This window comes from Eretmochelys imbricata, chromosome 9, assembly GCF_965152235.1.
Source record: "Eretmochelys imbricata isolate rEreImb1 chromosome 9, rEreImb1.hap1, whole genome shotgun sequence".
Classification (NCBI taxonomy): domain Eukaryota; kingdom Metazoa; phylum Chordata; order Testudines; family Cheloniidae; genus Eretmochelys; species Eretmochelys imbricata.
Window position 1 is genome coordinate 75,690,235 of NC_135580.1, and position 13,761 is coordinate 75,703,995.

Genomic DNA, 13,761 nt, shown 5'->3' on the forward strand with positions numbered 1-13,761 from the left:
GCTTTTAATTTATTCTACAAGTGTTTTGCTTCTTCCATCAGTCTCTTTCCATCAGTCTCTTTGCTCTCTTGCTTCCTAATTTTTAAATCTGTGTGTGCGCACGCCTGTATATACATAAATTATATTGTTGTCCCTCTGCCAACTGGTGGTGGATGTCAGAGCCTGACTTGTCAGCATCCCTTTGGAGGAGAAATCAGTGATATGAAATCTGGATATGTTCTTGTTTGTTTAACCTATATATGCCAGTCCTTTGAACAGAGTTGGTCAGAAACCACATACAGGCAATTCCTTCTTCCAGGAATCTCAGCCAAAACACCAGTGCCTGGTTCTCGGGGAACACTTCTGCCTCAAGGATTGATTAGACAGATTAAGACGGAGCAAACTGCTTGTCACAGCTCCCTCAAAAAGAAGCTGAATCACAAGAATCCAAGCATTGTGTCAGACTGAACTGTGCACACGTTAAGGAAAAATAACTTGTAAGACTATGTATAATAGCATCAACTGGTGGTTCCCACCATAACTATAAGACATGTAGGTATTGAACTGTTTAAGCCCTTTTCTACATGGGAGTGCTTTATAAGGTATACAGCTATAGTTATGTTGGTATATCTCCCCCCCAACCCCCCCCAGCCCTCCGTGAAGATTCTTTTATTATGATATAAACATTCCTTTTGTTGGTTTAGTACAAACACCTTCCCAAGTGATTTAAAAGGAATGCTCATACCAATACAAACCCTAATTTGGACACTCTTATTGTGATATAACTACATGGATTTACATTCACACCTTAGTCTGTGCTGAAAAAAACTTTCTCCTGTAGACAAGGGCTAAAACTTACACTAGCCATTGTTACAGCAAAGAAACCATCTTGATGGCTTGCTGGAGGACAAGCAGCTGCCCTCTGCGCACACCTTCTTTGTTATTTTTTTGTTTTATTATTCAGATGAGCACAGGCACACTTTTGTTGTCTACTGAGGAATCTGTTTGCTGTCACCCTCACTTCTTTCAAATAGAGCAAGTTGACAAATGAAACAGGGAAGACTTTCTAAGTTTCTTTAGCATCCAGTCCAATTATTATTGTTAATTTAAAATATCCCAAAAAAATGAGTGTTTTTTCTTTTTTGTCTGTCTTCCTGCTATCCCTGCCTTAGCCTTTTTGGAAATTTTCCCCTTCACCTTCTTAGTGGTTTCTCTATCCTCTACCCAAAGGTAGGACCCTCCCATCTGGGATTATTTTGATTTTCTTCTTCATGTATAGTAGGATGCTTATTCTTTGTTCCTACTGTCCACATCCATTTTTTGTGTTTCTGGTCTCCCTCCCAAACTTTTTCGTCCTTCATTTCCTAAAATCAACATTTGCTAAGAATGAAACTAACACAAATTACTTGATTCAACATAGATTCATAGATATTTAGGTCAGAAGGGACCATTATGATCATCTAGTCTGACCTCCTGCACAACGCAGGCCACAGAATTTCACCCACCACTCCTGCAAAAAACCTCACACCTATATCTGTGCTATTGGAGTCCTGAAATCATAGTTGTGACTGAAACCCAGTCAGTGTTACTCTGCACAAGATGTGTGTCATATGAGTAACAGAATGACAGAACAGTAGTAATAATGAGACAAGGTGGGTGAGGTGATACCTTTTATTGGACCAACTTCTCTTGGTGGGAGAGAGAGAGAGAGAGAGATGCTTTTGAGTTTACACTTGAAGAAGACCTCTGTGTAAACTTGAAAGCTGCTCTCTCTCACCAACAGAAGTTGGTCCAATAAAAGATTTCACCTCACCTGCCTTGTGTCTCTAATATCCTGACAAATAATATGCAACAGTATAACATTTGTAAATTTTTCTTCTGTTGGCTAATAACTCATTTGTGACCCTGATAGTTAGAGGTCACAAAGGGATTATGGCTTTGTGTTACTTCTCTGCATTTGTTCTTTTAAACTAGCCTAGTAATGATAAAGCAACAGTTGTGTTAATGGATGGTTAATGGGTCTGATCTTAATCATTGCCATGCAACTCTTATTGACGTAAATAGAAGTTATACATATGTAAAGGCTGCTGGACCACAACCTTAATTAGGTGATTCAGGTAATCAAAATACGGCTTGTTTTGGATAATTTGTATTATAATTCGTTAATCATAGTTAACAGGTCAAACTCGAGCCTTTCTTCATGGCTATTATGTCAAAGAGCTATATGTTACCTCTGTGACATAACAGTTGTAAAATGACTTTATGGTGGTAAAGAGCAGAATAGTTTTCTGTTTTTCATGGTTAATAATTCTTTGAATCTTTACTGCTTCATCTCTTGTCACTTCTGAACCCACCAAGATAAAACTGTGATGGTAGAAGCAGCTGTTATGTACATTTTCATTTATTGTATAAATATTGATATGGTTACAGCTTAAAGGGTCTTTTCTGCTTTCCATTTGTATACATAACTGCTGTTAGGTGAGACAGGAAATGTAGTGTACAAGGTATATGTAAAAAACAAACTCCCTGAAACTTGGTTATAGTTGAACTGTATGGTCACTTTGGGATATGATTTCACAACAATTCCCACTCCTCCCATTTCTGAACTGTTCGAAGTCTCTTCTTATATATAATGGGTTGTCTTGGGTATGATAGGTTGTAAGGTTTTTAAAGATGTCTTATTGTATGTTTATTAAGTACCAAGCAAACTTACAGCGCTGTATTCAGAGCATTCATTGAGTAATCTGCCATTCTTAATAGTTAAAAATCTTGTTGCTCAGAAGGCAAGATAAGTGTCAGTGTTACATACTTTGTAGAAAGAAAAGGAGTACTTGTGGCACCTTAGGACAAACAAATTTATTTTGTGAGCTACAGCTTTTGTGAGCTACAGCTCACTTCGTCAGGTGCGTCCGATGAAGTGAGCTGTAGCTCACGAAAGCTTATGCTCTAATAAATTGGTTAGTCTCTAAGGTGCCACAAGTACTCCTTTTCTTTTTGCGAATACAGACTAATATGGCTGCTACTCTGATACTTTGTAGAATGGGTTGAATTCTGGTAAGCAAGCAGGTTAATATTTAAACCAGAAATGTTAAACTCCTGACTGCCGCTGTGACAGGTAGAGATGCTTCAGAATAAACATTTCATCTTAAAATTAACAAATTCCCCTTTCCCTCCATGTCCTCTTTATTTAAAAAAAAAAAATTCTAGTGGGTATGCTTGAGAAGAGAGCCTTCCAAATGTGAACTCATGTATTCCTGGCTTAAAGAGCTCAAAGTGAACTGGGGTACTTCACAGATCTTTTAAATAATAAGTTAAATTCTGAAGCCTAATATTGCTTTACGTGTCAAATTTCCAATAACATTGGCACATAATTGTTTGGTTTGTTTATGAAATTGTTGTGGTTGTGCATACAAATTATTTACACTTGAAGATAGATAAATAAGCAAAGGGCAGAAATAGCTGGTGTAAAAGTGTCCAGTATCATTTTCCCCTCAGTGAGTAATATTGACTTCAGTAGTAACTTAACTAAAGTCAATAGTTATGCAGAAATTTACTAACAGATATAATGCTACTTCTGTGGGACTGGTCATGGTTATCTCCTCATCCTTAGGGTGTGTGCTGCACAGTGTCTAGATCCTTTCCCTCCAGGTCAGGGGATTTGTGGGGAGTGAGGTAAGGCTGGGAATGATACAGATCATCATTTCTTTCCCCCACCAACCAACCAACCAACAACTAGGAGAACTTGGGGAGGAAATGCAGTAAAAGTACTGTATGTAGTGGAGTTGTGTGCTCCTACACAGAGTGTGTTAGGAAACTCTTTGGTACAGGAGGAGGATGTATCTGGGGAAACTACCAGCTACAGGAATCATGCTGCCAGACTCCAGCTAGGGGCTTATACCACAGAGATGTGGAGTTTCCTTGTTGACTCTCTGAGACCTGTGCTGATGTCCTCTCCCCACTAACAATTTCCATAAGGACATCCACATAGATATAAATGCTCTTTAGTCTGCCCCTTCAGGAGGGGGAAATTGAGGCCCCTTTTGTGCCATCAAAATTGGGAGAGGGAGCCATGAACTTTCTAGGGCTCCTGTGGGAATTATGGTGGAGGGAGGGTTGGGAGTTCTGACAGCCCTCTCAGGTGGCACAAACCTACTCCTAGGCACCTCTTACATCCTGCAGGAGACAGGCATCCTTTGTGCACACATAAGGAGGCAGGCAGGCTTCCTTTCTCTGTCCCATGTTAGAACTGTTCTTAAAAAAAGTTACTGTTGAGCGTATGGATCAGTAACTTAAGGGTGAACATTATTACATAATCACTGTAAGTAGTACCAAAAAAATTAAACCAGAGAATTCATAGATTAACATCAATATACAAGAAACTCAATTGAATGTATGGAAATTCACTGTTAAGGTATCCAGACTACCTTAAGTCTGCCCACATAACAATGCTCTGAGAAAATCAGACACTCTGAAGACTTTACCTATCCATAAAAAAAGAACTTTGTCATATCAGTGACTACAAAGGCTACAATGCTCTATTCTTACAGTAGCTGTGCCGAGTTCAGCTCCTTTTTTGGCCATATGCACAGTCCACAAAAGTATTTTGCAAATATTTCACTAGACAAATAATGTACTGAAGGCAATTATTCCCCAACTCATTAAGAGCCCAGTCCCCTCATGTGTGGTGGTCCTAGTCTCCTTGCTAGATCAGGCCTTCTGATTGTGCAAGTTAGCCATGCAGGTTTCATGTCTCCATACAAAACGTCGTATGCCCAGATTATGAAATTACAGTGCTTACATGAAAAGAACAAATATTAATGTGATGACAAAGCACCACGCCTAGCATTGGAGACACGTATATATGGTGCTGACATTGGCGTTAATGTTCTGTGGCCCACGTTTTCAGTTCTCCACCCATAAGGAAGGGATCCAAAGTAGTTCAAGTATTTGTACAATTGAGCAACTGTTTCTGTATTTTCAGATTTTTATGTTTCAACCATTAACTCTCAATTTCGTGTGTGTGTGTGTTTTAATTGTGTTTATTTAAATAACATTCTTGTAGGGAATTTTACACTTAAGTTACTAATGTGTGTTCTTGGCTTGGACCCTAGTTTAAGTATTTTTGTCTGGGAATTGGAATAATGTAAGTGTGTGTGTGTATCTATGCATTGAGGGGGTGGAGCTAGCTGTCAGGAAAAGCAAGAGAACAGCCACACCTAAAGTACGCTCCTCTAGTTTACAGGCAGTTTTTTCAGGTGGAAAGTTCATCAAAAGTTAATGCTGTTCCTTGGTAAGGTGAGGAGGGTTAATATACTCTGTGGATCAGAGAATTCTGTCTACACAGCCACAGAGCTAGCTGTGCTGCCTTTGGGTGGGAGAGGAGAGCCAGAACATTCAGCTGAGGGGTTGGCTTCTCCTTGGGATGTCCCAACATCTATGAGTTAGAGTATAACTTCTCCATGGATCTACAAGCTCCACGCACAAGGGAAGCTGTATTCTGGATTCCTTCTCTGAGAGAAGAATCCTCTCCTTCCTGAAGGGAGAATAACTCGGGTTATCTGTGGCATCAAACAGTTGATATTTTTGGGAGCATGGATCCCAATGTGTAAATGAATATTGTGGCTGCAATGGCAGTGAATAACAAGAAGATTTGCTGGCACCTATATGTCTAAGTGATGAATCATTTAAGCAGCTAGAAATTAAGCTCTTGCCCAAGAGAACACTGTAAGGAAGATTTTTTTTTTTTTTAAAAAGGGTGAACTGGATGTACTTATGTTCTGTCCATCATGCCATCTACAGTTAGAGAGAGCCCATCCTATGAAGGGGTTGCTACATGGAAATACAGTTTAAAAAGGTCCTCCCAGGAGAAAATAATTGTGGTCAGGTAGACTATTTGGCTGCTGTTATGCCCAATGTAGCATGAAGTAAAGCAACTAGTGAAATATGTTGCTAAAAAGGGCTGGTATGTTGCTAATTCTCTGTGTGGGAATCCCAGTTTTAAAGCTTTAGGCATTCTAAGCACAATAACATCATTGTACTAAAGGAACCAGCCTTCAGAAAGGCTTTTTGGAGAGTATGTGTTTGCGCATGTGTGCAATTCCTTGTTATATCTAAACTTGTTTTAATCTTCCACTGAAAGATGTGAGAGCTGGAATTGCATATTTTGGTTTGCAATTTACCTGAAAGAAGTAATTCACTGAAATATAAGAATATAGAAGACCACTCACAGCCTAATTTTTGTGTGTTTTGTGGTATGCGTGTGTTAATGTTGGCTGCTTTTTTTTTAAAAAATGGAAATCCAGTGTGCTGAACACTTCAGCTTTGCTAACTTCAGTACCATTGTCTTTTTGTTTAATGGTCCAATAATACTTGATATTTCTATAGCACTTTCTATTCAAAGATATCCAAAAACTCTTCAAACATGAATATATAAAAGTTTCATGATCATCCACTTAAAGTAGGGAAGTAGTAGTATCTCCATGTTACATGTGGAGGCAGAGAGAAATTAAAGGCTCTTTCACGTGGTCAAGGTGTGAGCCAATTGCAAACCTGAGAATAAACCTAGGATTATAAGGGGGGAGATAGATGCCAGACTGTCATTGACTGACTTTCAATTGGAGTTCAGCACCTCACTGCTGTTTGTGCCTTTGAAAATCTCCCTGATGGTTGTGTATAGCAAATGTGGAGGAGGGGAGGGGATGGTGCTAACATTTTCAAAATAAGTCACACAGATGCTTTTGAAAATTTTAACCTAACAAAATAAAGCATGTACTACTTTTCATAAAATAGGGCTTCTGGTGTATTTAATTTTAAAATTAATAGCACGGTGAGAAAAGCGTTGTGGAATTTATAGTACAGGAAAGATATTGTGTGTGTGAGCATATTTTGACACGTATGTGAAACTTCCTGGTTCATGCTACTCTTAAATCTTTTAAAACTTCTATGTTAAACAAAACTCTGGTGCAAAGCCGTTTTAAATCGCTGAAAGGCAAATATGTTGTTATCAATCATTTCATTTACAAAACCCAAGCACTGAAAAGCAAGGAAGAGTGGTCATGGTTAAAGGACTGCACCTTTATACTGGTATGACTGTGCCCACAATAGGGGGTTGTACTGCTTTAACTATATAGGTTTAGAAACTGATATAGTGAAAATAGTACAAAAACTGTGTGTAGGCAAGCCCTTCCTATGTATGTACAGCACCTAGCACAATAGAACCTCTATGCACTACGTAATGGGGGGAAAAAGATACACTAATAGTTAAGGACATAATTCTTACATTGCCTACTTAATAAACACAATGTTCCCAGGTACAGTTAAATGGAAAATATCAGTTGATATTTTGGCATAGTACTAACTGTTTCCTGAGAAGAAAGTTGAATATGTATTTTAATAGGTAGAGTGTAAGTTGATAGATGGTAAAATTATGTTACTTATATTGTGGACTTGTATTTGAGGGTGATCACTGTGTGTAATGTGCACTTACTATAGATAACTCTGAAGTAAAATGAATACCATTTTTTATCACTAATGTCAAAACACTACTCATCTAGAAAAAAGTTGTCTGATATGAAATAAATATTTCTTTATACTTGAAAACAACGTTTTTGTTGTCTAGACAGTTTTCCTTTGTTTATTACCTTGCTTCTATGTGTTTGGGATTTGTAAATGATGAGATAGGCATGTATATATACGGTTGTATGCAGTGTTGTTGTAGCTGTGTTGGTCCCAAAGGGCATAAAGAGACAAGGTGGGTGAGGAGTATCTTTTATTGGACTAGCTAGTCAGTTAGCAACCTTAATTGGCTTCTGAAATGATGTATTTTTCCCCCCAGGTTTTATAAAAGTCTTTCATAATCTTTTGTGTACATAGCTAAAGGATGATAAAATTAAAAACAAATTATAAATGGGACAAACAGTTCACCAGATAATTAAACTAAAGGAGTGAGAGGCGCTAATAGTGGCTACAGAAGAGACCTTCGCTCTTCAACGGTCACTTGATAAGATAATCTTAAATTCATAGGGTATGTCTATGCTGTAATTAAAAACTCATGGCTGGCTCGTGCCAGCTGACGCAGGCTCGTAGGGCTCATGTTAAGGGGAGGTTTCATTGCATTGTAGGCGTTTGGGCTTGGGCTGGAGCTTGGGCTCTGGCATCCTCCCACCTTGCAGTGTCCTAGAGCTCAGGGTCTAGTCTGTGCCCGAACAGCTACATTGCAATTAAACAGCTCCTTAGCCTGAATCAGCTGGTACAGGCCAGCCATGGGTTTTTAATTGCATTGTAGACCATAGATTCCAAGGCTGGAAGGGACTGCTGTGATCATCTAGTCTGACCTCCTATATAACATAGGCCTTAAACTTCCCCAAAATAATTGGTAGAGCATATCTTTTAGAAAAACATACAATCTTGATTTTCAAAATTGTCAGTGATGGCGAATTCACCACAGCCCTTGGTAAATTTGTTCCAATTAAAGTCATTGTTAAAAATGTGTGTGTCTTATTTCCAGTCTGAATTTTTTTAGCTTTAACTTCCAGCCATTGGATTGTGTTATGCCTTTCTCTGCTAGTTGGAAAACCCATTGTCAAATATTTATTCCTCATGTAGATACTTATAGACTATAATCAAGTCACCTCCTAAGCTCCTTGAGTCTGTCACTCTAAGGCGTGTTTTCTAATCCTTCAATTATTTTCATGGCTGTTCTCTGAACCCTCTCCAATTTATCTACATCCTTCTTAAATTATGAACACCAGAACTGGACATAGTATTCTAGCAGTAGTCACATCATTACCAAATACAGAGGTAAAATAAACTCTCTACTTCTACTCGAGATTCACCTGTTTATGCATCCTTTCTGGCCACAGCATCCTGTTGGGAGCTCTTTTCGAAGCCATTAGCCATGTATGCACAACAAAACCCTATCGAAGCTGTGATGACCAGACCTTTAGCTGGTGTAAGTTTGCCGATACTGATAGACACCAATTGAGTATGTGGTCCTGAATGTTGGTTTAAAAAATATACTGAAAACAATAGGAAATAAAGCGCCAAACCCAGGATTGGAACTCTGATCACCGTTTGGTTCTACAGCCAGTGCCTGTTCCATTAGGCCACAGTGTTTCCCAGCCAAGTCACTCACCCTCTTGTTCCTTAGTTACCTCATCTTAAAAAAAAAAAAAAAAAAGGCCTAATAGTAGTGCTTTTTATTTATTTAGTATTTTATGTAAATAGAACTTGCAGTACTCTACCAAAGTGTTATTAGTTGGTCTAAAAAAAGACATTTGAAGTAATTTTGTGTGAGAGGCACTGATCTAGGGTAGTGGCTCTCAACCTTTCCAGACTACTGTACCCCTTTCACGTGTCTGATTTGTATTGTGTACTTCAAGTTTCAACTTATTTAAATAACTATTTGCTCACAAAATCAGGCATAAAAATACAAAAGTGTCACAGCACACTATTACTGAAAAATTGCTTACTTTCTCATTTTTACCATATAATTATAAAATAAATCAATTGGACTATAAATATTGTACCTTCATTTCAGTGTATAGTATATGAAACGGTATAAGCAAGTCATTGTCTATATGAAATTTTAGTTTGTACTGACTTTACTAATGCTTTTTATGTAGCCTGTTGTGAAACTAGTCAAATATCCTGATGACTAGTTTCACAACAGGCTACATAAGTGGATGTATCCCCTGAAAGTTGGATGTATCCCCTGAAAGACCTCTGTGTATCCTCAGGGGTACATGTACCTTTGGTTGAGAACCATTGATGTAGGGGACAAGCTGTGGGGCTAACGCCTCTTAGATCAGGGCTATGTTCCCAGTTGCACCACAGATTTCCCATGTGTCTTTTTTTCTTTCTTTCTTTTTTTTTCAAGTCACTTAGGGAAACTGAGTAACAGAGATTCCATCTGGAAAATGGCCCTGTGCTCCTTCTCAGTAGGCTGTGGGAAATGTATGTGGAGAAGCCATTTTATTGGGTCCTGGAGGTAGCTCTTTTCACTTATGAAAAGTAGCCCAAGCCCGTTCAGAGGGTAATCATAAGTATTCTCTATCACCATATTCTTTTATTCTCCATCACGTACTTCAATTACATCAATCATACTTTATTTTTAAATAACACACTCACTTTGAAAATTGCTTCTTGCTACTGTTTTGGTGTTTGTGTTAAAAGCGATTTATGGAATGTGGTAATTTTAAAAATTAAAAATAGGAGCATCCATTCAGCTTTAAGGTGGTAGCTTCTTAAAATGTGCAAGAGAGCCATTGTGAGTGCTCCTGTCTGCACAGGTATAAAGATCCCTTTTGTACTTTTTCTTGATCTTCAGGAATTTTTCTCTTATCTACAAAATGTAAGTTAAGGGTGGGAAAATTCTCCCTGCGTTTGTTGCTTTAGTGTTGTTCATCTTTATTGATGAATTACATGTTGACTTGCCTACAGCATTAAACACAGTTGCTTCATTTTTACCATTGACCCTTTCTTATTCTTCTCAGAAAGCCAGTGGTGGTGACACAACTAAAAATTTATCTTAAGTTTCTCTTTCTGGTTCTCCACTTTTCATTTATCTGGGTCTGATTTTTTGTTCATTCTTGTTTCTCTTTGATATTTCCATATGATTAATTTTTGCTTAATAACACAACTAAGCTGTTTCTTAGAAGGATGGTTGAATATGAGAAGCACAGAAAGGATTGTAATTATGGTCTGCAGCTTCCTTTCTCCCCCCCCGCCCCGCCCCCGTCTGATTAAAAATATGCTGACTTTATTTTTATTTTTGTGCCTTAATTTTTGCCAGTGTGAGCTGTTGTTCTTATTATTTGCATTAGAATAACCCTCAGAGGCCTCAATCAGGATTGGGGTTCCATAGTACAAATGGTGTACAGATATATGTAAAAAATGGGATAGTCAGTCTTAAAAAGCTGTAGAATCATACTTTCCTAACATGATATATTTAAATTGACTTGAAACCCAGGTCAAACAAGGTCTTAGGAGATGATTGGGTTTTTTTGTTTTTTTCCCCCCCAGTAAATATAATTTCTGCCAAGCAATTAACTGGATATGGACGCTTCAACCATTTGTTCCCATCATCCAACTATCAACATATGAAGATGCACAAGAGGATTCTGGGGCACTTATCATCTGTATATTGTGTAGCATTTGACCGCAGTGGGAGGCGAATTTTCACAGTGAGTTTAAAAATTATAATATCTTGGATCACTGGATGTTTGTTTTTATTCTTTATTTCTCTTGATGCCCTAAACAGCTTTTCCTGGCTTACAAAGAATGAACTTGTCATCCAGGAAGAAATAAAAACAAAGGTTATGAAAGGCTTAGAAATTAAACTCCTTCTACACTACCTCTCCCAGAATTTCCACCTTCCCAAGTTTAGAGTCTGTGTAGCATACTTGTTTTGTCTTTGTATTTTTTAGAACAGCTCACAGCATCAGTGGACAGGCAACTGAAACTATTAGTCAACTATCCACTTCCCTACATAGAACTATAGGAGAGTTGCTTACAGCTCAAAGCTCTGTGACTTGTATCAGTAAATATGCGTTATATTTACCAGCTTTTTGCTCACTGGTGCCAGATTCCTTTGATATTCTGGGGTTTGGAAATACTTCAGATGCGTCTTACTTGAGTGAGTTTGATTTGTTTTTAAACCGTCCACGGAAGTCCCTCACTAGCCTGCATTTTGCTAAGCTACACGCTTTGAAAAACTGGCAGTCTTTCCCTTATGTCTTATCTAAAAACTAGATAGCAGAGGCTGTAGTGAGGTCTCTTACAACTAAAGTTTCATTATTAAGGTTATCTAGCTTAAAAAAAATAACCTACTCTCATACATTTATTGGCATACTGTGAAGTATAAAAAAAACTAAACTGAAACAGTTAAAATAAATGAACAAAATATATTTTGTGATGTTATTCCTTGCCTTTTGTGTGTTCACTTGCTAATCCACAAGATTTGATAATCCACAGTGTATCTTGCAGTTGTTAATGTGAATTTGTAAGGTTTTTATTGTACTTCCATGTTCAAAGGCAGCTTTTTCCCCCCACCATAGAAAAAACATATACATTATCAATACAAACTCTTCTGTTTTTATATTAATCTTCTTTCTCTTCTCTGCCTGTATTCCCAGCTACAATTACATGCAGTCATGTAATACATTTATCTCTGAAATTGTATTCACTTAAGTGGAATTAAATGTAAATCCCCATTACACTTCACATTATGTTCAATTGTGTTAGCATATTGGGTTATACTTTTAAAAATGTACTGGCAAGATTCTCTCCTGTGCTGAGCAGAGCTTTGGGGAGGCAGAGGCACAGACCTGGATCCAACACAGTGACGCCCAGCAGAGAATTCTCCTGCACCAAGGGACTTTTCTGATGGGTATTAGTGTCTAGATTATGCTATCTCAGTGGTGTACAGGGCCATAAATTCTGCTGAGCCCTAAGTGTTTGGTTATGTTACAGTTTCTATCACAGGGGTTTTTTTGAGTGTAAAGTCAAGTCTTGCAGTCAGTATAATATGTAATGGTATTTGTTTAATCTGGGTAAAAAGGTGTTTAACAAGTTCAGTATACCTGGGATTCACTGTACTTACATGTCAGAAGGATGAAAAAGAAGAGAAATCCTATTCACACTACCTTAAAGACCAAATTCAGTCCTGGTGAGCAGCTTTTTCTCCATTAGCTTTCATAGAACTACACCTGCTTATGATAGAACTGCATTTAGACCATTATTTCAAAGTGTGTCTATGTAAATTGTGTCATATGGGGTGATGTGGTTTGGATAAAGGCTTCATTGGCATGAGATTGGGATGGCCATGTCATTCCTGGATGGTGAGGCCATGAGCATGTTGTGTTGTCATAAAACCTTTTGTAGCACACAACACTAACCTATATTAAACTCTTTTAAAGAGTTTTTAAAACATCTTGTTGTGGCTGTTTTTGTGTGTGTATCATTGCATCTCTAAATCTTGGTAAATCTCTAAATCTTACTCAGTTCAGGGGGAGCCAAGAGAACCATTTTAAAACCAACCAAATGAAAACCACCTCCCAACCTTAAATGCTTTTCTGTATATAAAAGTGTCATGATTTTAAAGTCCACAGTTTCTATCAGAACTAGAAGTGAGTCCTCTTCTAAGGGTTTGAAGCTCTTTTTCTACTGTTCGGAGGTGTGTGCAATATTGTTGGTCCTGTTTACAGAAGAGTTGAATGACCTTCGCTCCAGCTAGTCAGTGTAAGCTGTTGGGGTCCCATGACATTGCTGTGTATTGAAAAACTATCAGAGGTTCAGGGCTGAGTCTTATCCCAAGATCTTGGTTGGTGTAATTTGGTTGGAGAAATTCCACATTTGAAGTTTCATTTAAAAAACTGAAGGTGTATGAAACGGCTCAAAGGCTGGAATGTTAGAATCCTGGTAGGGATGGATTATTGAGCAGAGATGGATGTTAAACGTATTTAGACAAAGGATCATGTTAAACGTATCTATGACATAGCTCTGAAACTTCACATGGGTCTTTAGTCTATCAGATATGGATCATTTCCACAAATGTGATGTGTATATGATTTTATTACATAGAATAAATGAGTTCAAAATCTATGTGTTAGGTTCTTGTATGTTCCTCAGTTATTGCTGACCTGATAATATTGCAGAAGGTAATATTAACATTGGTAGTCTTCACTTTGTGTTCTATGTTCAGATAATTTTGTCATTTTAAAGAAATATTTAAAGTCCTGATCGTGCAAAGGCATCCACAAGCTAATCTCTTTCGCCCATTGG

The 13,761-nt window shown here is 37.9% G+C and overlaps 1 protein-coding gene across 2 annotated transcripts in view; it reads left to right on the forward strand.

The window, feature by feature from the left end:
- The window catches only part of BRWD3 (bromodomain and WD repeat domain containing 3), an 88,296-nt gene that overhangs the window by 12,274 nt on the left and 62,261 nt on the right, over nt 1-13,761 (forward strand). For both annotated transcript variants that reach the window (XM_077826923.1, XM_077826924.1), the window contains exon 7: nt 11,002-11,162. In XM_077826923.1, coding sequence (XP_077683049.1) covers nt 11,002-11,162 — 161 coding nt within the window. The remainder of the gene's footprint in view (nt 1-11,001; nt 11,163-13,761) is intronic.